This window comes from Pleuronectes platessa, chromosome 21, assembly GCF_947347685.1.
Source record: "Pleuronectes platessa chromosome 21, fPlePla1.1, whole genome shotgun sequence".
Classification (NCBI taxonomy): Eukaryota; Metazoa; Chordata; class Actinopteri; order Pleuronectiformes; family Pleuronectidae; genus Pleuronectes; species Pleuronectes platessa.
This window is the reverse complement of record NC_070646.1, coordinates 5973868-5998228: the sequence shown is the minus strand read 5'-3', so window position 1 is coordinate 5998228 and position 24361 is coordinate 5973868. Positions and strand designations below refer to the sequence as shown.

Genomic DNA, 24361 nt, shown 5'->3' with positions numbered 1-24361 from the left:
GAGCGAAAAAAAGTTCCCCCGAGCTGTTAATAAAAGATGATGCTGCAAAATGGAAACCAGCTCGAGCTGCAGCATAAGATGAGAGAGGAATAGCACTGTTTTATTCTGCTTTGTGTCGTCCATGGAATGTGCTATGAAACCTGCACACATAATACAAAAGGCCATTGATCTCTATGTTGCAATAAAAACAAAAATTAGAAGCTAAAAGTTCATGTTTTACTTGATGGGGGAATAGTTACTTGAAAGGAGGAAGCAAGTAATGAAATACCGAAACAAAAGGTGGATACACCACTTTAAAGCACAAGGAAATAAGAGTATGTATAATCAATCAATGCAACACATGCAGTAAAATCACATGATGTTCTCGGTTCTAATTTAAACCCGGTAGTAATCCTGTCTCCGCCACCCACACAGTTACACCCAGAAGTCCTCATAATTATTTCTTTTAACATTTCTGATAAAAAATAATAAGGTCTTTCAGTTGCATAATTACCTGCTGCACCACAACACCATATTATGTCAGCGATGGAGAGTGACAGGGGCTTTCAGTGCACTGTCGAGCTGCTTGTGGAACATGGTGTACAGACCTAAACTCTGCCCCCGAGAGACTATCTCAAAATCTTCTCGCAGCATCTAAAAAAATGATGGATTGAAAAGATTTTTGAAAAGATTGTGTATAAATAGATTGAATCACACTGTTAACTGCTCATTTGTGCTTTGGGGGAGAGGCAGCGATCATTAGTAGTCGGTGCCATTGCTTTGTTCTGAGTTGCTCCTATACTTAGCTCAGTGCGATGGAATACACTTCACACTGTGCACAGGCTGTTAATGCAATAAAAGCAAGCCCGAGCCTTCTTGATGATAGGAGTCCCATCATTAAAAGTAAACATAATCTGGTGAGTATGAAACCATGAAATCGTACAAGCAGGGAAGGCTGATCATTAGTGACACGTAGGGGAGAGGGGAGCTGTCCCTGGTGCTGAATCAGTTACTGTACCAGGCTACTGGTGCTCTCAGCGGACTGTTATAAATATACTGTGCTACACCCAAACAGTGTTACCGTTTAATGTTTAATAGTGTGTATTTAACTTACTTCCTCATGTATGTGTTGCATGTTTATTGTTTTTCGGTGTGCGTCTTATTTTGACTATCCCTCTTTACAAGATGCAAGATGACGAATTGTCCCGTTATGAGAGAAATAAAGGATTATCTGATATCATCTCATGTTATCGGATCTCTGTTCCTGTGCATGCATCAGTGTGGATGTACAGAAATAGAACACAGACAAATATGAAATTGACTTATTGCTGCACAGTTGAATCTGTGACATGGGCCTTATTTTATGTGATGATAGGGTTTTTGGCATAAAACCACCAAAGAAACAATTCATTGTTCAATAAGTGTAGGGGGAATAAAAAGTCAGTGTTAACCCTTAAATTGAGAGAGACGGAAAGAGTAAATGTGCTAAAAGTACATTTGACATATGTGTACTTCAATACAGAGTACTTCATCATCATCATCATCATCATCATCATCATCATCATCATCATCATCACCATCATACACTCACAACTATGTCTATGGAGTAGAGGGTGAAGTGTTTGAGTCCACAAATCACTTTTGGAGTTTCAGGGTTAAACAGCGTTGCAGCCAAATCCAATCCAATTCAAGTAAAAGGTGACCGATTCTTTAAACCTAAAAAACCATAACATGCCTCCATGCTACTCCTGTGGTTTCATGCAAGTGTCCGTAAGCCCCGACATTCAAATACGACTTGAAAAGAGGTCATTTACAAGTTTTAAGTCAAAATGTTCACCAGACTCAAACACTTCAGCCACCCTTCCATCTGCAAAGTGATGAGAAGATAATGAGGGAATTTTCCTATTCGAGTGAACTGTCCCTTTAATGCCAAAGAGCATTTAGATATTAATATTTACAGCATATTTATTATTTTGAGGCACAAACATTGATGTTGTATTAACCTCGTCCGCTTTACGTTGATCTGGTCTCAGCCAATCACCGCGCTTCCTGTCAGGCGGCTCCTTAACACGTGCGGACCAATCAGCACGAGCCGAGCACTTTGCGAAATCAAAGTTGTTGTAGAAGCGCGTGCCCGTTTGTGTGTGTGTGTGCGTGTGCGAGAGAGAGAGAGATAGAGAGAGAGAGAGGAGAAGACACGCGAGCGGAGAGAAGCACGCGCATCGACCGGCTCCTGCAGCCGGATGCTCTCCACCACATCTGACGTATTCCACCTTATTCCCTATAATTAAGTGCGTAGAACAATACGCAGCGTTTTGACGGAATAGCTCGTTACACTTCGCCACAGACGCAGATGGACACCGCCGCCGCCACAGACACATGACTGGACGAAAGCAGCTCTTCCTCCCCTGAGACCGACGCGATGTCCGAACCTCCGAGTTTCTAGTTTCCTCTCCACTCTCTCTCTCTCGCCCCCTGTTTCCCCACTGGACTCGTCGGATTTAAGTTTCGCAGCCGAAAGGACCTTTTTTTTTTTTCTGTGTCCGTTTGAAATGACAGAAATAAGCGAGAAGGAGAACGAGCCACAGAACAGAGACCTGCACCGACCGCTGCCCAGCCACCAGGAGTCCAAGGTAACCGCACCGCTCACCGTCAGGACCATCACAGATCTAATGATGAGTGACTGTCTCAGACTGAGGGCTGGAGTTCTGTCATGACAGTTTTGAGGAATTGATGTTATTGAATCATCATCATAATTTACCCTGAGTGTCAATTCAAGTTTTTCTATTTTGACTTGCCTGCATGTCTTTAGTTGCCCCCCCCCCCCCCCCCCCAACCCTCCCTCTTAACGAGGCTTATTCTGTGCTGGCTGCAGCTCTTGCATAATAACTTTTAAGCCCCTTTTAATTCTTGTACCTGCTCCTGACCTCAGGGTCAAAGGGCAGACATTACATGGAGGTGTGTGCATGTGCTGTGTGAGGCCTGTTCACTCAAAGCACCTGAGGCACTAGGAGAAAGAGAAAGGTGTGTGCATCAGATGAAATGAACACAAGTAGCTGGCATTATAATCCCTCACTGACACTTCTTCTTCATGTCAGATGTCTCATTCTCACACACACAAACACACACACACACACACACACACACACACACACACACACACCCACAAGTTGAAGATGATGTTTAGAGAAAGTCGGAAAGGGGCTGCAGCTCAACAGGGAGATAAGATAAGATAAAATGAGATAAGATAAAATGAAGCGTTCTTGATCCTACGTAGAGGAAATTCACAATTGGCACAACGTAGTAGCAGCACAAGGGGAAAATGTAGTAAGAATAAAAATTGAAATACTTCGTGCAATGTAACATAGGGATCAAGTTTGTGTAATTATCCATTCTTTGTTATATACAATGTGCGGCAGTTCTTTCCTGAGATGTTCATAATGCTTACCACTGCACACGCTCTATGCCCATCATGTAGATGTCACTGCAGAGGAGTAATGAACCTGCATCTCCTCTCCCAGGAAAACCACTGGGACCATCACACCTGACACATGATGGCAAGCTAGTGGAGGCACGACAGCATGCTTGCCATCATTAACCTGCGATGGGATCCCAGTGGAGGGGAGACAAATAGCTGCTGGTTTCTCTTGACTCTTCATTCCTGCACATTCAGTTTAATATCTTCATTTGTCTCTCGGTACAATAACTGATGTCAGACTCGAGTAATTCAACTCACCACATTGATTTTGGGAATATTCAACACATAGTAATGGGATCAGATCACAGCACTATTGGTAAACTTTATCTACTCTATATGGTCGGTCGTCATGTTTTCTGCTCGGGTCACTTGGACCAGTGATAAATGGTTAAGCTGTGGTGTCGGTCAGGAAAGAACCCGTTACAGTTTAGTGTGGATCCAGGAGGAATTTCTTTAACATTGTGTGAGAGGGCACTTTTCAACTTTTTCCCCATTTTTCCCATGGGATAATTCATGGATCCTGATTTGAAAGAATCAGACTCATTATGATGATTGATATCTGTGAGTGTGGTAAATTTGGTGCAGCTTGATTGATTTTAAAAGGGCTGTTGGGCCTCATTGGAGGAATGCGCTAAGTGTCCCTCTAGTTGAATCCGAAATCTCTGGCAAAGTTTACTTGCAGCTGGCATCTTGGCCCAGTCCACATCAGGTTCTTCTCCCTCAATGGGACCTAACTGGTTTGAGCTAAAAACATTTTTGGAAAGTTACCAAAGAACTAAAACCACACATTTATTTTTCGCCTCTATCAAGATGAGACTTCAAGAAAAGACAGTAAAGCAGACACCTCATTAAGGCCTTTGTCATCGTTGTGCATATTCCCATCCAGATTACCATTAACATATCTTAAACCAGTAAACACTATACTTGACCCCCTCAGGATCCCTGTAGTTATGGCCCCGGGGTATAGTTATGGGCTTTGCTCGCAGTCTAGCGGTGGATAATAACAGTGGTTTTTGTTGTTGCTGATTAATCATTCTCGACAAAAAGACAGCGACTGCTCTCTCTACACTCTCGCTCGCAGCCTTGACCTAAATCTCCCGCATTAAACTTTCAAATGAGATCCAGGATCAGCCTTAATTGCAGCAGCAATTACAGCAAGAAATCGCGTTTCCGCAGTCCTCCGCCCGCTCGTGGCCACGGGGACCTGGGACAAGCCTGGCAGAGCCCGGGCGCCTTGTTGTTTCTATTTGACTACAGACAAACAACACAATGGATGGTTGACGTAGAGGGGCTGCATGAATTTATGAGCCAATCAGCGAGCAGATGTTTGCTGTATCTTGCTAGGGGCCGGGTCATAATTCACACAAATGGCCGTCCAGACAAAACAGAACTGGTGGGGGAAGAAAAAAACAAAACCCAATCCTCCGAGCTGCGTCAGCCATGTAGCTCTGTTTCTGCCAAGCCCCTGCTGGCAGCTGTGACCAAATCAAATCCAGCAGCAGAAGAAGAAGAAGAAGAAAGGGAAAAGAGGAAGGAAAGAATACATGTGTGTTACAACTGGGGTCGATTCATAGTCGTCTGCTTGAGGGCGTCTCTACAGCTTCACTTGTTTCTTACTGTCGCTCCTAATCCAGTCCCTTGCACATCACTCTGCTCATTTCATAACAACTTCCACCCTCTGCTTTCCCCCCCTACTCCTGCCTCCGTGTCTTTTTCTTTCTCACTTCCACTTACCGCCGCTCTCCGTAATCCTTCTTATCCCTTCTTCAGCTCTCCTCCGTCGCTCCCTCTCCTCTCGCCTCTCCGTCTCTTCACCATCCCTCGGCTCTGGGAGCATTTATTACGGTGCTAAGTGGGGCCCACCAGCTTTCTAGAGTGCCGCTAATAGAGGCTGTGACGGAGAATGAATAGTTATTCCACCTCCTCACACCTACAGAAGAGGTGATGGCCACGGAAATATTATTGCGCCTCGCTAATCGCTCGGAGCGCAAGTCGATCAAGTGTCGTGTGTTCAGTGAGGGAATGAATGTGACGATGACGAGTGAAGTTCAGAGTCTGAATAAGGAAATCGGTGGTTTAAGGAACAGTTGTGCACTTGTGCCTCCACTGAAAGTAGTTTCTTTATGCTTCACATTAATTAGCAGCTAGCATCCAGTTAGCTTAGCATGGGATAATTACTGTAAGTAAGGGGTAAACAACAAGCCCAGCTGATCCATTTCCCAAAGGTCATATTCCTACTTGTTTAGCCGGGAGCGCTTGACTGGTCATGAGCATCAACTTTATAAAAATGGATGACTCAGCGGAAAGTGAAGCAGAAACATTGTGATTATTCCCCAGGTGGCCGGATGCTTCTCCATGTTAGCAAACGGGACATGAACTTCTTTTCACGCTGGTGTTTATTCACATGCTAGTTTTTACTAGTAAGTTTTGTTTGGACCAGTTATTCGATGTTTTGAAAATGAAAACTGAATCGTCATGAATGATGGCCGAGCGTGACTCATGATAGGTTGAGTTCATGTGTGGGCGGGACCTTGATACCGTGGCTCCACCCTATAGCTCCCAAATTATATAATCAGCGCGCAGGTGGCCAGGATTAAACCAATATGTTGGCTTAATTACTGGAGGCAATGGAAACCATCACCGTCATCCATCTTTACTGTATTAACAGTTTATGGACATGGCCCAAAAAAGGTTCCTGTTGTTATTATCACTCTTTAGTTTTTCTGTCGATTAAAAGAACTGATTCATTTCTTGGTTTTCTTTAGCTTTAGATGTGATTTGATCTCCTGAAACATCAAACAATTATTAAACACTCTTGTACTTTGCTTAGTAACGGATGAAACGAGAACTGTGAGCTCAGAATACGACGCTACATCAAGTTTAAATGATTCTATTGCAGTGTGGAGCGGTGGCGCGGTCGGCAGGGTCCTCACAGGGCTCATCTCGTTCTCAGCCAACACAAAGACAGTTTTATGAGCTGAAACGATGGCAGCCGTTTCTCTCCCACTTTGTCCTTCACGCTCTCTGCTGGGAGCCCTCTAACTTTCCTATCAGCATGTTTTCTCCTCTTTTTTATCTAATTAATTTCTCACCTCCCATCTACTCTCTCTTTTCCATTGACTGCCCGAGTGTAATGAAAACCAAAACCTTTTCCTTTATGCACACGTACTCCACTTCTTCACATCTTTCTGTCTTTGTTACTCTCCTCTCCTATCCCTCCTTTCTATCCTTTATCATCATCTTTCTCGATATCTCTTTCTCCATGGTTGAAAGGGGAATAGGATGAGCGACCAGCAGTGGTGCAAGACTCAGGGTTACCAGTTCAGTTGGTTTAACCAAACCACGATATGTTTTCATTATTAAATAAGAGGTTAACTTACTTTTAATGATTATGCAAACCTTAAAATGATCAAGTTTGTTATTTTCACAGTTTACAAAACTAGTCATAATTTTGCATTGCCCTTTGTAAACACATGTGTTTGGAATGGGCTGTTTTCTCTTCCTGTGGTGAATACAAATTGTCTTCAAATCGCAATATATTCAACATTGCACTTCTATAGTCCCTTAACATCCCAAGTGTGAAGCTCTTGATAAAGACCAATTTATGGAATTATTAGATAGATGCACAAATGTTTTGTTGTAAAACCAGAAAAATGACGATGCTAATTAGTTTTGGATGTTTTTTTTTGACAGTGCTGACATTTAATTTCCTCGTGGCTAACTTTTGTCTCTCCTGTGTCAGTGTGCCACTGAACTCACAAATACAACAGCAGAGCTCTTTCTGAGGGGAACCAGCATGCGTCTGTGCTGCTCATGTGATTATCCCGCGTGTGCGTGACATTTCCGAACAAAGTGTGTTGAGCGTCCTCGTGCTTGTTTTCTTCCCTATCACTGTCGGCAGGAGGATGTACATCTGTCATCATCTGATATGTTTGTGTTCCACCCGTCAGGATGATGGACTTGTATCGCTGACCTTTGATAACAAGCTGCAGTCTGCACAGAAAACAGAGGAAGTGTTGGAGGGAGGCAGGAGAAACACAGCGAGGGAGACGGACGCAGTTAGAAAGACACGGAGCGTCTCATCTGTAGCTGGTTGCAGACATGAGCTATAAACTCCAGTTATTTTCCTGTACTCTTCTGCTGTGCCTTACTGTCACCTTGCCTGAATGTTCCAGACATTATGTTTTTGTGGTGAACTCCTGCTGCGTTCCTAACATATGATGATATTTCATGTCTGAAAACAGCTTATGAAAGAGCCCAAGCGAAATGTCGCCATGTGCTCCTGCACGCTGCGTTGACGCAGCTCTGTTTTGATCGAAGTCGCTGAATTACTGCCCCTTGATTGAGTTGTAAAACACTGCTGATCCAGCCGAGTTCCTCGTGCAGTTCCAGGGTGTGTGTGGCTTCTGCTGGGAGTAAAAATGGACCTAGTGTCATAATAAAAACCCTCAGGGGGCTGCTGCTGAAGTGACCGTGAGGTTGTATTCTCTCTGTAATGACAGAGCTGGAGGAAATACAGTTTTTATAAAGGCTAGTTCAGATTTTCAGTTCTGGAGACTCACCTTGAAAGGAAAACATGCACATTAGACTGCAACAACAACATGTTCATTCATACAGAGCATTCGTACTATTGAAAAGACTTTTTCTCCCTGGGTTAATCAATAATTATCCTGGATAATGATTCCTGAACAACAACGATGCAGAAATCTACAGTTTGAACATCTCATTGTTTCTCTATATTGTGTTTTACTCCCTTTATTTCACACTCATTGATTCCCAAGGCCTCACAAAGGCATTCAGCTTGTTGTGGGACTGTGGGACAAAAGCTTACAGTAAAACATGTTAAGTCATGATGTACAATAATAAGTCAAGACTCCATCAGTCAGTCAGTTTTTAGTCGTAAAGCACATTTCATAAGGCTCAGTGATGCTTCACGATAGACTGATGAGCCATTAATAAGAGAGACCAAATAAAAAATGCTGACAAAGATTATAAAATAGATTTTAAAAGCTAAAAAATGTTGATTTTAAAAGCTGTGATGCCAAATACCAATAACTGGAAGAAATAAAAGTAAAAGAACAAACATATGAACGGCTACATGAAATTGAATAAAATTTATAACATAGATGCAATAATATAATGTCTAAAAGCCAGGCTCAAGAGAGGGGTTTCAAACTGGCAGATTTCCACACTTCTGGCTGCTCGCCTTTTGTTCTCCAAACAGTGTTCCAGCTGTTCGGAGAATAAAAGCTAAAAGCTGCCTCACCTTTGTGTCGTGCACTTTGGGACAGCTACGGACCAGAAGACCTAAGGAGCTGTACTGGTTCGGACACTGAGCATGTGAGATGTGTGCTGGTGGAAGACCTAAAGACCATTAAAGACAAGTAAAAGCAAATCTTCTCGCTTCTTCACTCACTGTATGACAGTTCGATTTTATCTGGCAGAAAGCTTTGGATTTTCAAAGTATCTTATCTAAAAAGTAATTATTCTGTGTCTGTTTATTGACTGTAGCCTTACTGGGTGTTAATCATCACATTGTCATCAAGCTTCCGCCATTTTTCTGAACATCAAGCAGCCGCTGCAGTCGCCTCTTGGTTTTTGCAAAAGCTCCTTGTGCAGTTAAACCTTTTAAAAGGCTGGATTTGGAAATGCAAGCTCCTTTTGCTGCACAGGCTATCAGACGGTGTGTGAGCTGCTGTGAGAGTCTTTGCTACCAAGAGGCTCAGAAACAGAAACAGCCCTTTAAACAACAGTCATATATTTGGAAGACAATTAACATTTTATTCACACCTTGTTTTTCACCCGGTATATTAATATGCAGTGTAGAGAAGACAGAGGGACACATGAGGTTCTCCCGCTCATCTGCACATCCTCAGAATACAAGCCTGACTTTAGCTTGTCCTCTAATCTTTATCTTTGAAGTTTTCTTCATCTATAACTTGAAGAAATTATAGTTTTTTTGTCATTTTACCTTAGTGTTTGGACTTTTTCACTTTACAGAAAGTTGACATCCACAAAAAATCCACACTAGAGGAGAAGGTAGAAATGTCTCCTTTGTGGTTTTTCACATGAAATGACTTCACTAACAATAGGAACATCTTCACTTCTCTCAAGTGCTGCTCAGAGTCAGACTGAGTATTGATGTCTCAGCATCATCCAGTTGGATACAGGAAATAATGTATTTTCTAAATGGACAAACTGAAGATGTCTTTTTCACTCTGTTCTGGGAAGCTGTTGGTTAGTTCCGATCTCTGTCACCTGCACTGGAGCTTGTGCATTGAGGACTTTTACCATTTTGAGCAGTGGCTGATGACGTCACCTTTTAATTTAACACAATAATTCAGTTTCCAGTGTGTTGAGTAGAAGCTTGAAAAGCACCCGCAGCCAGAGACGCCCGGAGAAATACTCTGCAGTGGGCGTGTCGTGTTTAGGAGTTGGCAGACACTGGGGTCGCTCAGCTGTGTCCAGGGAAAGCTTCTGCAGAGAGGGAGGCGACCGTCCTGGATCCGGGACCAGATGTTTTTATAACGGGAAGAAACCAGATACCTGTTTGTGTCATCAATCAATATGCTGCTGTGGAGTTTGCAATGCACAAAACGCTGCTGTGTGTTGAACGTGCATAGCAACACAGAAGGCAGCTGTTCAAGGATGTTTTCTGGCACGAGACGGAGGAGAAAATCAGCATTTCAGGTCCAAAAGAGGCTTATAAATCTGATGTAATAAGCACTTAGCTATATTTTTATGAGATTTATGCATCTGCACCCAGCTCACCTTGGATTGGTTCCCTGACAAGACCTGCCAACCGCATGCATGGCAGCTGAAGGTGCCAGGAGACGGGTAGCGACAGGATCACTATTGTTTCTATTCACTGACAGAATTGAAACTAAATTGATGGTCTCTAAAAGAAAAAGATAAACCTCACGTTCTCTTTTAGAAAGAACATTTGTCCTTCCCGAGGAGATGAAGAACCAACAAGCAGAGAGATCGGACCTTGTTTTGCGTTTGCTGTCCTGCGACACCTCGTAGAAACACACAGGGAGTGGCAGCGGCGTCGTGGTGGCAGCTGGGGGACTTTTTCCCTTGCACAGGCATCTCGTGTGAACACCGTGAACACCCACCCCCGCTTCTCAATCATTAATTTATCCATGCACTCCGCACAATAGCCTATTTATAGAAGCCTCCACCAAACATCTCTGCATGCTCGTTTTCAAACGGCTGGAAAAAGAAGTCCGAGGTGTCGGCTCTGTTTCTGCCAGAGGGCTGATCTGGAAAGGCCCTGGTGCATTATCAGGCTCTCGAAGGCCAGGGGGGGTGGTTGAAAGTGGCAGCCTGCTATTTCTCTATCCATCTCCACTTTAGTTATGTTCCTTCCCACATTTTTATTCATTCCGTTTTATCTATTTTCCCCCTCACTTTCTTTGACTGCTCCCATACTTTCATTTTTTACATCTTCAAACCGCAGCCCGCTCTCGTAGACGACACTACCCGCCCTGTGATGAGCTAATTGCTGTCAGTAGTTCAGAGTGTGATGGGTCGGCAGTTCTGTGATCCATAAATAGACTCTTCAAAACCTAACACAGAGAGAGAGAGAGCGCTCTATTTCACAGAGAAATATAAAAGATTTGCATTCATTAGAGTCTCCTCTGCTCTGTTTTCAGGAGGAGGATGTAACGGGATATGTGACAACGCGTGTCAAACTGCAAACAAGCAGCTTTAATACAACACCTATTATATCACAGGGACACACACACACAAATAGTAAGAGCAACCACATGAACCAGGGGAGAAATTTGGAGTGTGTGTGTGATGCCATGTGGCTTCCAAATTACAGACCGTTGAAGAACTCTAATTTTATTTTTGCTCTATTAATAATTGAACTGTGCAATTTAAATTAATCAAAAATGAATGACTGGATTCATGTAGCACTTCTGTTGTGCTTGTTTTTCCACCGAGAGTCTTTCACAGTGTGAGAGCGGGACTTATTGATTTCATGATAAGATTTTGTAATGCTCTCACTCAAATTCCTGCACTCGCACTCAAATAGACCCTCCCTTGTGCTTCGATCTGCTCTGCTTGTGCTCGAACTCTGTTCTTGCACTCTTTTGATATTTTGTTGCTCGGACGCCTTTGCTGAGCTCCAGCTTCAGCTCTGCTCTCAGATTTCACTCTTCTCTTTCTTCTGAGCAGACGTTTCACGCACTCGAGCATGAGTAGTAAAGCCCAATTATAGCTAAAGCGACTTACAAAACACATTTGGCTTTAAACTGTTATAGTTTTGTTTTCACATTGACTTTAATTAATTAAGCTAAATAACTGTTTATGCTTTCGTTACTTTAAGCGTTGTTAAGGCTCAGGGTGCTACATTAACTTATGGATTATCAGTCTTGTGTTGCCTTGTTTGTGCCTGAGGGGATTGTTCCTTTTCCCTTAGACGCAGGCCTCCACCGCAGAGAAGATTAACAAAGTCGGACAAGTTAAACAATCTAATAGAGAGGAACATCCATTACTGGATGGGCCACCGGTCGAGCCAAGAAAAGGCCATTAAGGAAAGCATGGACTCAGCTCCCTGTAGAAAACATTTATGAGAGGCACTCACTAATGGGTCGACAGAGACGACTCTTTTCATCACTCAGACTAATTGGCATGTGTGAATCCACGGCTTAAAGAAGAAAAAGAAGAACCTGCTCGATGCTATTGATCGAGTTTTCTGCAAAGGAGAGCAGATAGCCGGTGGCTGTCGAAGCTCAGAGGAGCAATAGACAGGATGAGGACGCTAGCACCTTGCACGTAAACACACGAAGAAACATATTCTAAAGTTATACAGATTCACGGAAGGTTTTCCTTGCTGAGGAAAACATTATGTTTTTATTACATTGCTAAAAGCAGCAATATTAAAGCAACAAAATAAACTCGAGGAACAGAAACACTGTTAGAGCAGACTTAAATGGAAATGAGTTCACCTTTTGAAGTTAGAGGCAGGACAATATCCTCAACCCGGTCACAAACAGAGACGGCTAATGAGCTCTGTGCAAATTGAGGCGAGGCTCAGTCGGATTCTGAGGGACCTATTACATCCTTGCCCTAGTTCTCCAGGCCATTCTCTCTCGAGTGTGTCTGTCTGCGTGTGTGAGTCCACAGCAGTTAAGATTTCCATATAGAGGGTCCCATTGCGCCTAAGACCCTGTAATTGTTTGTCATTATCAGTCCCCTCTTTATTGTGCTGCCCCTGGATGGGAGATGGAGGCCGGAGTCAAAGAGTCAAAGATAAACACCGCGTCCGCCATGCATCACTGACCACATCAAGCGCCAAGGTGCAGGTCGCTCAATAAAACTAATCAAACGGGAATTTTAAGGGGTATTGACTCGTGCGGATCTAAGGAGCAGAGGGGAGAACAGCTGAAGATGGAAGATCAAAAGTCAGCTTCCAGGGCAAGGACAGTCAGAGGGTAGACGAGCAGACTGCTTTTAAACCCACTGGTTTCAAGCTCGACACCTTGTTGTCATTTAAAAAAAGACGTACATTGTACCTACATCAGTCATTAGTGTCATAATTTACAGAGAGGGTGAGACTGTCAACTTTCTCTGGTTTGTAATCAATCACTTGATTACTTTTGTTCAACGTCCATGTTTCTTCTGCACCTAATTTGCGTCGAACTTTGTTATTGTGTCGCACTTTAAAACCTCTACGTGGCCCACGAACGCCGTGATGGCTGAACCAAAAGGGGGCGCTTTAGTCTCCAGCCATAGTCATCAACTGGTCCCATCCTTACCACTGTCCCCTAGCAACCGAGCTGCAGTTGAGATGAGAAAGTTTTGATGTCCCTTTGGTTATAAGTCTACTGTTAGCCTTTCATATGAGTTAAAGCCTGGTACTTTCATTGGAAAGTGAAAGCCTCGGATGTGTCATCTCTTGCCGTGGCTGTGGCTTTGAAAACAGACTTTCTCACCGAAGCGCAATGAATCCTGGGATAGATTGGCCCAAGAAGGATCTACTCTCTTGGGCCGTTTGTTACTCGGGGAAGGACGAATTTGGCAGCCGCGTTTTGGAAGAGCCCTCGAAATGAGGCAGCATAGTTGGCCCACAGTCTCTGTATCAGTTCACAGTTTGTGTTTCTGTGTTTTCATCAGATTTGATTGTCAAATTTGTCAGTTTCTATGTCATTGTGGAACTTCAACTGAATATCATCTGTCTTCTTTCTTCCAGTTGCAGCGGCTGAAGCGCTCCCTGTCCTTCAAGTCTGTCATGCGCAGTAAGAGCATGGACAACTTTTTCCAGCGCAACAATGGCGAAATGCGCCTGCCCTCGGCCCTCATCACAACACCACAACCACAACCACCACCTCCGCAATCTCCTCCACCCTTCTCCGAGTGCCCCCCGGCCTATGAGCACTCCCCCTCCCAGTCCCCGTTGGTCAGTCCCAACCCTTCACTGACGTCTCACTCGCCTTCAATCAGTCCCTCGCTGTCCGTCACCTCCACAGCCCAGCCAAAGACTCAGGCCCAGCCGGTGCAGCCAGGGAAGACGCACTGTTTCCAGGAGCATGTCTTCCGTAGGCTGACCTGCTGCCAGCGATGCAAACACGTGATCCAAGGTGGGTCAGTTAATCCATATTAAGACATTAGCAAGCTGTGTTGAATAACTTCCATTGAGGAAATGAATCTGTCCCAAGAGGAACCAAATGTGGCAGAATGCCGAAATTAGCCAATCATCAGATATAGTTTGATGTTAGCATTGCATTATGGTACAATCCAAATCTTGAGAATATGAATAGTGAATGGAAATGAAAGATATTTAATTCACAAATTGTACAATAGATGAAACCAAACTAGCCGGACAACTCGATAACTTTATTAAGTGATGATATTGCATTGGTTTTTAATGTGACAGCTGTCAGTCTTAAGTTTTCTGTGTGTTAAAGTGAACGTTGTGTGTCTGCAGGAAACTCCAAGCAGGGCCTGCGCTGTAAAGCCTGTAAACTGGCGGCCCACCTCTGGTGCTCGTCTGAGCTCTCCCAGCAGCCCTGTAATGGAAAGGTAGGAACACTTCAGTAGGACTTACAGTAACATCAAGTTTCATCACCGTGCACTAATCACCTTTTATGAAGCTTACATTTTCACTTTATAGCCATGTAGTTTGGCCAGGTTTTACTAGAAGTGTCTGACACCGGTTTCTGGAGATGTTCAGTCTGCTCCCTTTGTGAAACTCTCCTAGAGTCTCTTTAAGGTAGTGACATTTTTCTTATTGACTATTATTAGTTTTAGCTTTAACTCTGAGGTAGATAAACAGGACAGTCTTTATCTACAATATTTTTTCTGACATATCTCTTTCTCCTTTTCATTTACCTGGACTCATAGATGAACTGATCAGATATTGGTGTGAATTCACAAAACATGTTTTTGGCCACTAATTATCACAAAACATATGAAATACCTTCTACTAAATTCCTTCAGCGTCTTCACCACATGATTATCGGTTGTCTGTCCCATTCCTGTGAATGTGATATATCCCAGAAGGGATTTCATTACAAATTACGCTCAAGGATGAATGGTTTGCAGTTTGTGGTCAAAGGTCAAAGGTCACTTTGAACTCACAAAGCACATTTCTGGCCACAAACCAAGACATGTTTTTCATAAATTTTGTCAAAATACACTTAATACCTTTCATTAAATAGTTAGTATTTCACTAGGTATGCTAAATGAGTCTGGACATGCAGGGATTTAAAATCTAACATAATAATGTAATTTATTTACAGCAATTATAAACACATGGAAATAGAGCAAAACAGAATAAAACAAGACAAAACATGAATAAGAAATATAACATAAAAGAAAATATTTGAAACAAGCAACATCCGTTAAAATGTGAACTGCAACTTGCACTGGTTGGCAGTGACTGCGAGGTGGTAATTATATTTGTTATCATGTTTGATCAAAACTCTAATTAGGATACAAGGCTTATTTATTATTAATATTAAATTCAGTGTACTTCAATTCAATTTGTTGCACTTCTCTCTGTACTTAACATGGGCCAATAGATTTCCTATAAAGTTTATTAACTTCATATTTTGCGTATTTGTTTTGAAAATGCAGAGGAAAAGCACAAGTCCTCAGCAGGGCAGAGATTAGGCCAGACTACTTGGTGTCAGCAGAATAGAATAGCATCTGGGTGCTATAACTGTCTCTCAGTCAGTTGGCACAGCCTTTCAGTCCTGGTAATATGCTTAGCCTCAGAGCCCCCATCTTGTTAAACGAGGATAAATCCCTGTTCAGACCAGCAGAGGCGGAAACGCCGGGGTTATAAATGGCATGCGGCTTGACCGGAGCTTTGCAAAGTTGACTAAGACGCTGACGGTGCTTTAAAGGCTAATAGTGGCGTTAAATGCTTCCAAATATAAAACAGGAACACAAAGCTGTGGAGGATTGTGTTTAAAGTTTCACTGGCCAGGTCCCAGCGTTTTGTCCCTCAGCCCTTTTGTCCTTCCTCTCGCTCATCGGCCTCCTCTCTTCCCCTCTCTCGTCTGGGCTCTACCTTTCCTTTCCCCCCCCCCTCTGCTCTATTGGAAAATCAATATCTCCCCGTACCAGCTGGTCCGGCTAATTCAGTGTGAAATTCAGTGTGTTTGAGGCGCTCGCAATCCCTCGAGGATGTGACACGGCAGGCTCCCACCGAGCCTTCGGCGGTGTCCTTTTCCATCACTGCACACTCATCAAAGCGAGGATTAGGCATTTTTACAGAAACTGGATGGAGTCTGAGGCTGCTTATTTTAGATCCACGTCACACAAGGTCCCAGGGTTACTCGCCCCAAAAGTGCGTCATCCAAAACAAACAGAGCTCGCTGGAGAGATTTGACTTCGATTGCACTGAGATTGCTCAGGTGCAATTTTGAAATCGGGGCATGCTGATGTCATGCATTAGACTGTAGAGCTGGCTTATGGCATCAGAGGTCTTATTGTTGAGGAGGTAGAGTCTACATCTAATCCATGTATGTTAATGAAAGTGGTGGTTCAGTACATATTCCAGATACCTGTACTTTACTTGTGCATTTCTATTTCCTGCCGTTTTATATCTCTTTGTAAAGAAGCAATGTCTTTACTCCACTACATTTATTTGAGAGTTGCTACTTGTTAGTTTGTGGGTTTTTGCACACAGACACACACACACACACACTGCAAAATACTTCCTTGGGTCGTGCCCAACACCTCAAAAGTGCAGACTAAATCATATCTTCCTTGTCGGATTTAATTATAACCCATCGTATACTGAAAGAAACGAATACGAGGGAATCTGCATATTACTACTTTTACTGTGCTATTTTAAGGATCTGTTTACTTCTTCCACCTCGGATCCTTAATGACTAACAATAAAAAACCCGGACACGAGCAGGCAGAGCTTCATTCAAAATGAATGGCCGGCTCTCCGTCGACTTGCTGATCCCACTCTCTTGTGACAGATTGCTTTAATGTGTCTTCTGAATGAAGCGGCTTTACATGAGTCTGGAATCATGAACCTTCTGCTCATAATTAAACTTAAAGATCTATTACGGTTTGATTAAAGAAACAGGCTGAGCTCCGCACAAAATAATTGCCTCTGCAGGAAAGCTCTAGGCACGCACACATACACACACACATACACACACACACACACACACGCACACACACACACAAGCACACACCTATCTTCTCCTAACTGTACTTTGTGCGAGTCAGCTCCATTCCATTATACCCCCCTCTCTCTCTTCTCTCCCCTCCTTCCCACCCACCTCTCCTCTCTTCCCCATATTATATCTGCTCACCCAAACCGGTCGAGGCAGATGCTGCCCACACTGTGTCTGGTTCTAGAAGTTTGCCACAGTGGAAATGGAAGGTGCATGTGATGCTGTGGAAATCACTCCTCTACCTCCACATCAGTTCTTTTCTGTTTTGAGCTCTGACAGAGGAGATGAGACCAGTTGTCATTAATTATTAGAATCTGACAGAGTGAAGCATTCGCCAGTTTCATTTACAGTGAGCTCTTTGAATCTCTTTTATTTTATTTGTGCCCTGTGGTTCCTGTTAAAGGCCTTGTGACAAATATATTAAAATGACTATAATGAGCCAAAGAAGTATAAAAGTATTATATTCTGCAAAACACTTGACCAGAGCTGCAACAGTTGGTTCATTAATCAAGAAGTCTATTTGAATAATTCTCAATGTTTACAGCCCTCTGGTTTATATAGTCACTATTTTGAATTTTGAAAGGTTCTCTGCAATATTACTAGTCAATATTATAATATTTATAGTGCCAATTAAAAATACCACACAACTCCTATATCATCACAATACTCAGTTCTACTTCAGCATTGAATAACATGCAGTTTTTTCAGTGTGGATGAGAAGACAAATTCCTGTCTGTCACCCCTGAGAGCAGCTTCACACTCTCTCAGCAGCTCAATGTGAGGTTTGACTTTCAGGCGTCTTCTGCACTTTTCTGACTGAATGTTCATAAATTCAGACGTGAGAAGTGTTTCCTTAAATCATCGATGGCCAACGGCTGAGTCGACTATCGATTGTCGCTCGCAGATTTTTATGTGAAGTGATAAAACTTTTTTTCTGGATTAAAGAAGTGTCAAGTTTCACCTGAGTAACATTTTGCCAGCAAATCAACTCCACTCCTGTAAAATGCTGCTTTATTTGGAAACCCATCTCTACAGTTTCTGCTCAGGATGGCTAAAAAAACCACAACTGAAGATTAAACGTATTAGTCTGATGGCATTATTTTCAACATCAGTCACTCTCCATAAAACAGATGAAAAGAGATACTATCTTTATAAACTGTTTCTATTTGCAGAACGGATTCATCACAGCCTCCTCTGTCAGAATCAGGACTCTGTGTCGTCTCTGAGGCTGATGACTCATCCGCTGTCGCTAAACATATTTCTCCTGCTAAATAAAGCATCTGATATCAAAGTGTGTACAGTAGCAGATCTGCACTCCTCTGCAGTCTGACAGAGCCGGGCCTCTGTGGCGCCTCAGCAGACAAACCAGGCGGATGAATTTGCTTAAAGGCAGAAACAAAAAAAGTCAAGTCATGCTCCATCAGGCACACGGCAGCGTGAAGGACGTTTCTTCGGGAGTGTATCAGTGACTTTCTCTTTGGTTGTTGCCTCCCCTCAGTAACATTTAAGATAGATTTTAAGATTCTTTTAATAACTTTTAAAGCTCAGCACGGTCTTATTATAACTGCCTCTGCTCCGAGTCCTAATCCAAGATCTTCTAACCAACAGTTAGTAGTTCCTGAGTCAGGGGGGGTAACTTAGGGGGACCAGGCTTTTGCCATCAGGGCCCCGACACTGAGGAGATGAGAATAGTTTTTACCATAGCTCTATAGGAAAGCATTGCCAGATTGTTTAACTGGTTTTAATGAATATTTCCCTTTTTGATATCTTTCGTGTTTTTCATTTATCTTGTTTTGTTCTGTGTTATTTAATTCCCATGTTTTTTGTGGAAAAGTATGTCTGAGGGTTTAATTTAGCTATTTTAACCAGTTTGTGTGGAGCGTACTGGAGCACTCCTGAGTATTCATCATGACTTCTCCTCTTCCTCCCATAGTCCTGAAACTGAAGGGCTCAGATACAGCTACAAACAGCTTGATGGGAAAAAAGGAGCAAAATGTTCTTAGATGGAAGCCACAGGAGAGGCAGTGAAGCAGCCGCCTCCTAGAAACTACTTTTATATGCAGCTACTCTGCATTTCTTCCTTTTACTACTGGAAATGAAGTTTGAAATTCATTTGCAGTATAAAAGACAAGGGTGTGGGAGTCAAGATGGAGATTGTCGGGGTTTCTTTGGGGTCTTTTAATAAAGTCTAAATTCGAGAATCTGAATTTTAGGCCTTGAAAAGTCTTACAGTTGTCAAAGGCCTTGTAATAGGTTTTAATTATATTAACTTTCTTTTACTATCTTTCAGTAATTCTGTCTTCCTTAAAAATCTGATTTTGTGGCATTCTTTCAAAGTCTTAAATTTAACTTCATGTATTTGTACACATGCAAAGATATAGTAGGAATACTTCTTTTGAAGAGGTGTACCACAATAACTCCAAGTTGTTCCCAAACTGCATTTTATAGATGGAATAAATGACAAATGCATTTCAGTTGAGCAGAAGGGCTGAAAGAACATCCAGACTGACACGTGCACACTTTCAGGTGCACATCACACTTCCTGTAGAGGCTTGCCCTTCACTGATTTTAAAATAAACCCACAGGTGTTGTCTTACACCAAAATATAACATCTGCCCTTTTTGTCTCTTTTTTTTTGTTCCCACCTCAAGTAACACTTCTCCCCCCTCCCCCCCGTCCTCCCCTTTCTTTCCTTTTGTCAGTCAGGAGCTTTCAAGAGAAACTTCAGCTCTCCTCTGCTGACCATCGATCCGCTGGGTGTGGTCAGAGAGGCGCCCGCCGCTCAGGGTGAGTGATGGAGACGCCGGCAGCAAACAGCTGAAACCTCCGGATGACTAATCGCTGTGTCCGTGGCCTTCAGTCCCTGACAGGCCCGCGTGTTTGTGTGTGTATCTACGTTGTCAGCGATAAAATTGCACATGTGTTGCTCTGCTCCGCTCTGTCTGGCTGCGTGTAGAGGCAGATAACGGCAGCGTTGACCCCGTGTACGAGGCGCTGCGCTACGGGACGTCGCTGGCTCTGATGAGTCGCTCCAGCTTCGGCAGTATCTCAGAGTCGCCTTGTCACGAGGTATGGGAAAGAGAAAAAAAAACACACGCACATAAAATACCCAGAAAAGCCCAGGCGCTCGTATAAATTCATGCTGACATCAATCTTTCAAAGAGCATTGTTGACTTTGTAAAACTTTTCTTTATTTACAGGAAGAGAAACCACAAGACAAACTCGAGAACCAGCCGATTGCTGAAGAGGAACAAATACCAGGAAGTAAGTGAAATGAATTTCCCTTTCATTTCTTTATAGCTGATAATTTCACACTTTATCTCTTTGGTAATTACAGGAAGACGGATATTACGCATAAACATTGAGACTCTTCCCATGTGGGAGCGTTGTGACTGTTTGTTCTGTTTTTCCTGCATTAACGAGTTTATTATCTCTGTTCTTGTTTATGTGAATTCATCAGATGATAATTTCTGAAATTCATAGACACAGAGTCCTGTCAAAGAGTTAAGGAGCTAAATTAGCATAAGACGCAGTACAGCACGGAGGTGGAGTGTGTGCGGGTGTGTGCGGGTGTGTGTGTGTGTGTGTGTGAGTGTGTGTGTGTACCCAGTGCCTTTCCCTCTGTCTTCAGTCCCAGGAGATGGGATCATCTCAGTTTGTTCTGCCGTCACCTCACGGTTAACGACCTTGACTTCGGCCTTCCTTCTGTTTGCCGCAAAGTGACACGACCCCCCCTCTTCCCTCTCTGCATCCTTTCTTTCTCTCCCTCCTCTTGCACCCCCCCCCCCCATCTTTCCCCCCTTTCTCTTGTTTTACATGTGACCTTTCTTTCTCTCACGCATTTTGTCCTCTCACTTCTCTCTCTTTCTTTCCCCCTTCTCCCTCTCTCTCTGTGTCTACATGTCCGTCTCTCCAGTGCTCACCCCTCCTGAAAGCGAGAAGGCTGATTCCGAAGACAGGGTCAGCCTGAAGGTGTGTAGTCAGCTTTCCTCTCACTTTTCAGTCAGTTTATCTCAGCGAAGATGCGCTCTGGGTCAACAGCCTTCAAACTCTCCAGTCGCAGATTTCCAAAACATTGGGACAACGATCTTTAATCCCCCCCCCCCCCCCGCTCCCTGTGTTTGTCTCTTTGTCAGACTCCCAAACGAGTCGAGGTCCACTCCGTCCACACCTACGTGGCTCTCTACAAGTTCCTGCCTCAGGAGAAGAACGACTTGGAACTACAGTCAGTCCCGTTTCTCAGTTGACCGTATGTGAGCATGTGAGAGTAATCGGTTGAGAGAGGAGGAGGTGTTCACCTGGCCCGTTATTTACCTGACACTCACGCACCATCTGCCTCCTCAGCAGGATGATCTTAGGGGGGATTGCGGGGCTCGGGGTGGGGGGAGGTAGGGTGCCGGGAGGCCAGGAAGGACAAACAGCTGCGAGTGTGTGAAAGCAGAAAAAAAAATGTATTTAGTAGGATCAGGAAACTGCTGAGTGTGCCATGACACTCACCACTAATCTGGAGGAGCCGTCTGTGCAGGGAGATGGAGAAATGTCTTCTCATGGACAGAGCTGCTTCCATCTCTCCTCAGAAAAATTATCAATTTCATGTCGACATTTCCATTTAATCATAAAGGGATGACTGCAAACAAGACTCAATTCTAAAATCGATCAGATCTAGTGGAGTGCATACCTCAGCTAAGGCCAGAATGAACTGCCCGACTGTATATTTTAGAAAGTAAAATATTTAATGTGTGCTTGCTGTTGCATTAATTCTTACGTTCGTGACTACATTAGTTTTTCTGCTAATAATAAACAACAATTGCAGAAAAAAACTAAAATAATTCTCATCAAGCCTTTTGACTGTTTCCCTGCAGGCCTGGTGACAGAGTTCAAGTCACAGAGGACTCAAACGAGGACTGGTGGAAGGTGAGCTGTCAAGTCTTCTCTCTTTATTCATTCGGATTATCCACTAACCAAAAGGTCGGCGGTTTGATCCCCGTCTCCTCCAGTCCATCATTAAGTAGTGAGCTTGGGCGAGACACTGAACCCTGAATTGGCTCTGATTGGCTGTGTGTGTGTGTGTGTGAATGTGACTAATACTGTAAAGCACTCTGAGTTTATAATTAATTGAATCTATTCACTAAGACTGAAGAGCTGGTGGGTGGTGCTTGAAGGACGGCAGGTGTGGGTGTGAGCCGAACTAGTTTGAAGATCATAACATAGACGGACAGGTCTTTACTTTAACATAAAGCACCAGGGGACAACAGTTACACCAGATATATGCTTGGCAGGAATAAAACCATTTTAAACCTGAATCAGAAACGTAGCTGCTATTGCTCAATGTGGAGGAGCCAACATCCGGATATAAGCTAAATGTTTACCAGTGTCTTTGAAGAGATGACAGGCAGATACAGAAGCCTCTTGGTCGAGAACTCTATTCAGTTTTTTTTACCCTGATATAAATTAAAGACTATAAATCGTGCTTGGATGTGAGAGTGAATGGTTGTTTGTCTCTGTGCGATGGCCTTGTGATTCGCTGGCGACCTGAACCCCGCCTCTCGCCCAGTGGCAGCTGGGATCGGCTCCGGCTCCCCACGTGTTCCTCAAGGGGATAAGTGGAACAGATAACGGATGGATGGCCACTGTGATATAAGAGTGATGAATATGTAGGCGAGTGGTCAAGCAAGCAAAAATTGTAAACGCAAAGTATGTCGTTGTGTGTTTACTCAGCAGAGGACTGTCAAGCATCACACTGACTCTGCTGACCCCCCCCACCCCCCACCCACCCTTGCACATAATTTATAACTCTATATTACTGGCACTATTACCAATCTCTGCACCTTAAAACCGCACGTAACTCTTTAACTGTATATACTGTTGTTTTGTTTTTTTATATTGTTATATTGTTCAATATTGTGTTTTTTAATTTGTTGTTTGTAAAGTGCACCAACCACACCAAGGCAATTTCCTGTATGTGCAAATATACATGGCAATAAAAAGAATTCTGATTCTGATTCTGAAGGACGGTCTGTGTTGGGTTTGCTGTTTGTGTTGAAACGTATGGTTTCTTTTTGGTAAGAAAGCAGCAGATGTTTGTTTCCTCCATGAAAACTTAAATCCTCACAGATGTTTGTGCTGTGCTCTAAACAAAGCAGTATTTTTTTTTTTACAATTTCAGTCAACATAAGTCAGATCAGAACAGAAAGTATCTATTTGTAATGTGTTCGTCAAAGACTAACTGTGTGTTTGTGTGTTTGTGTGTTTGTGTGTGTGCGTTTGTGCGACCCAGGGGAAAAGCAGAGACAAGGTGGGATATTTCCCGGCCAACTTTGTTCAGCGGGTTCGCCCCGGCGAGCGGGTGTGGAAGGTCACCGATGGTTTCCACGGCAACCGTGACAAGGGCCAGATGACTGTTAAAGAGGCCCAGGTGAACACGCATTTAAATACACACAATTTGTCAAACTCTCTCACTCACACGCACACACACCCTGAACACAACGTATGCAAATTCATGCAGAAAACTGCTGAGAATACAGAGGACGGCATGTTAGCTTACTTTTACCCTCGGCCCCCAAACTCTCTCACATCCCTGAATGTCACTTGCCCGTCCTCCCGCTCCGCTCTCCCCTCCTCTATCCCCTCCCTCTCTCACCCATTGCCCCCCCCCCCCCTTTCCCCTGCAGATCTGCGTGGGGAAGAACGAGGACATTGACGGTTTCCATCGGCTGACGAGCGGGAAGAAGCGAGGCCTGGTCCCCGTGAAGTACCTGCTAGAGATATGATGGTGGGGGCGATTCTCCTCGACGCTCGGTTTGATAGAGAGGTTCACTGTAATGGAGGAACGCTCAGGAGTGTTTAGCCAACACCTCGCTGACCGCCAACCACACAACCCCCCCCCACCCCTCCAAAAGAGTGGCAGTGAATCGGCAGCAGCAGCTTGCGTGGACAACGACCCACGATACGGCTTTTTCCTGCAGGAGGATTTTAAAAGGTTGGAAGGAGGGGCGCCTTCTTTTAGAGTTCCTTACAGCTACTTTTTTTCCCTGTAGCACAACTTGACTTTGTGGGGTTTATGACCCCCTCACAAACAAAAATGTAGCATCACGTAGAAGAGGAGAAGAGTGCAGGAAGTCTGGCTACCTCACTACACATCTCCATTGGCCACTGCGTCTGCAAATAAAGGGAAGACGACGACGACTATATTATGATGTCAAGGGGCGTGCAGGCCTTTGGGACTTTGTGAGCAAACTGTCTTCATTTC

At 43.6% G+C, this 24361-nt stretch overlaps 1 protein-coding gene across 1 annotated transcript; it reads left to right on the top strand.

Annotated features, from left to right (window-relative positions):
- Window positions 1-2462: 2462 nt before the first annotated feature.
- Window positions 2463-23982, top strand: LOC128427086 (SH3 and cysteine-rich domain-containing protein 2). The gene is made up of 11 exons (XM_053414179.1): window positions 2463-2612; window positions 13662-14049; window positions 14397-14491; window positions 19815-19899; window positions 20069-20181; window positions 20313-20376; window positions 21029-21084; window positions 21249-21337; window positions 21975-22026; window positions 23390-23527; window positions 23784-23982. Exons 1-11 carry the CDS (start codon window positions 2532-2534, stop codon window positions 23880-23882), a joined length of 1260 nt encoding a protein of 419 aa, XP_053270154.1. The 5' UTR covers window positions 2463-2531; the 3' UTR covers window positions 23883-23982.
- Window positions 23983-24361: the final 379 nt, after the last annotated feature.

Bases quoted from the DNA above. Each gene is read 5' to 3' on its own strand.
- LOC128427086 (XM_053414179.1), top strand. From the start codon at position 2,532: ATGACAGAAATAAGCGAGAAGGAGAACGAGCCACAGAACAGAGACCTG. The intron at 14,050-14,396 runs GTGGGTCAGTTA...GTGTGTCTGCAG, and splicing joins ATGCAAACACGTGATCCAAG to GAAACTCCAAGCAGGGCCTG. The intron at 22,027-23,389 runs GTGAGCTGTCAA...TGTGCGACCCAG, and splicing joins CAAACGAGGACTGGTGGAAG to GGGAAAAGCAGAGACAAGGT.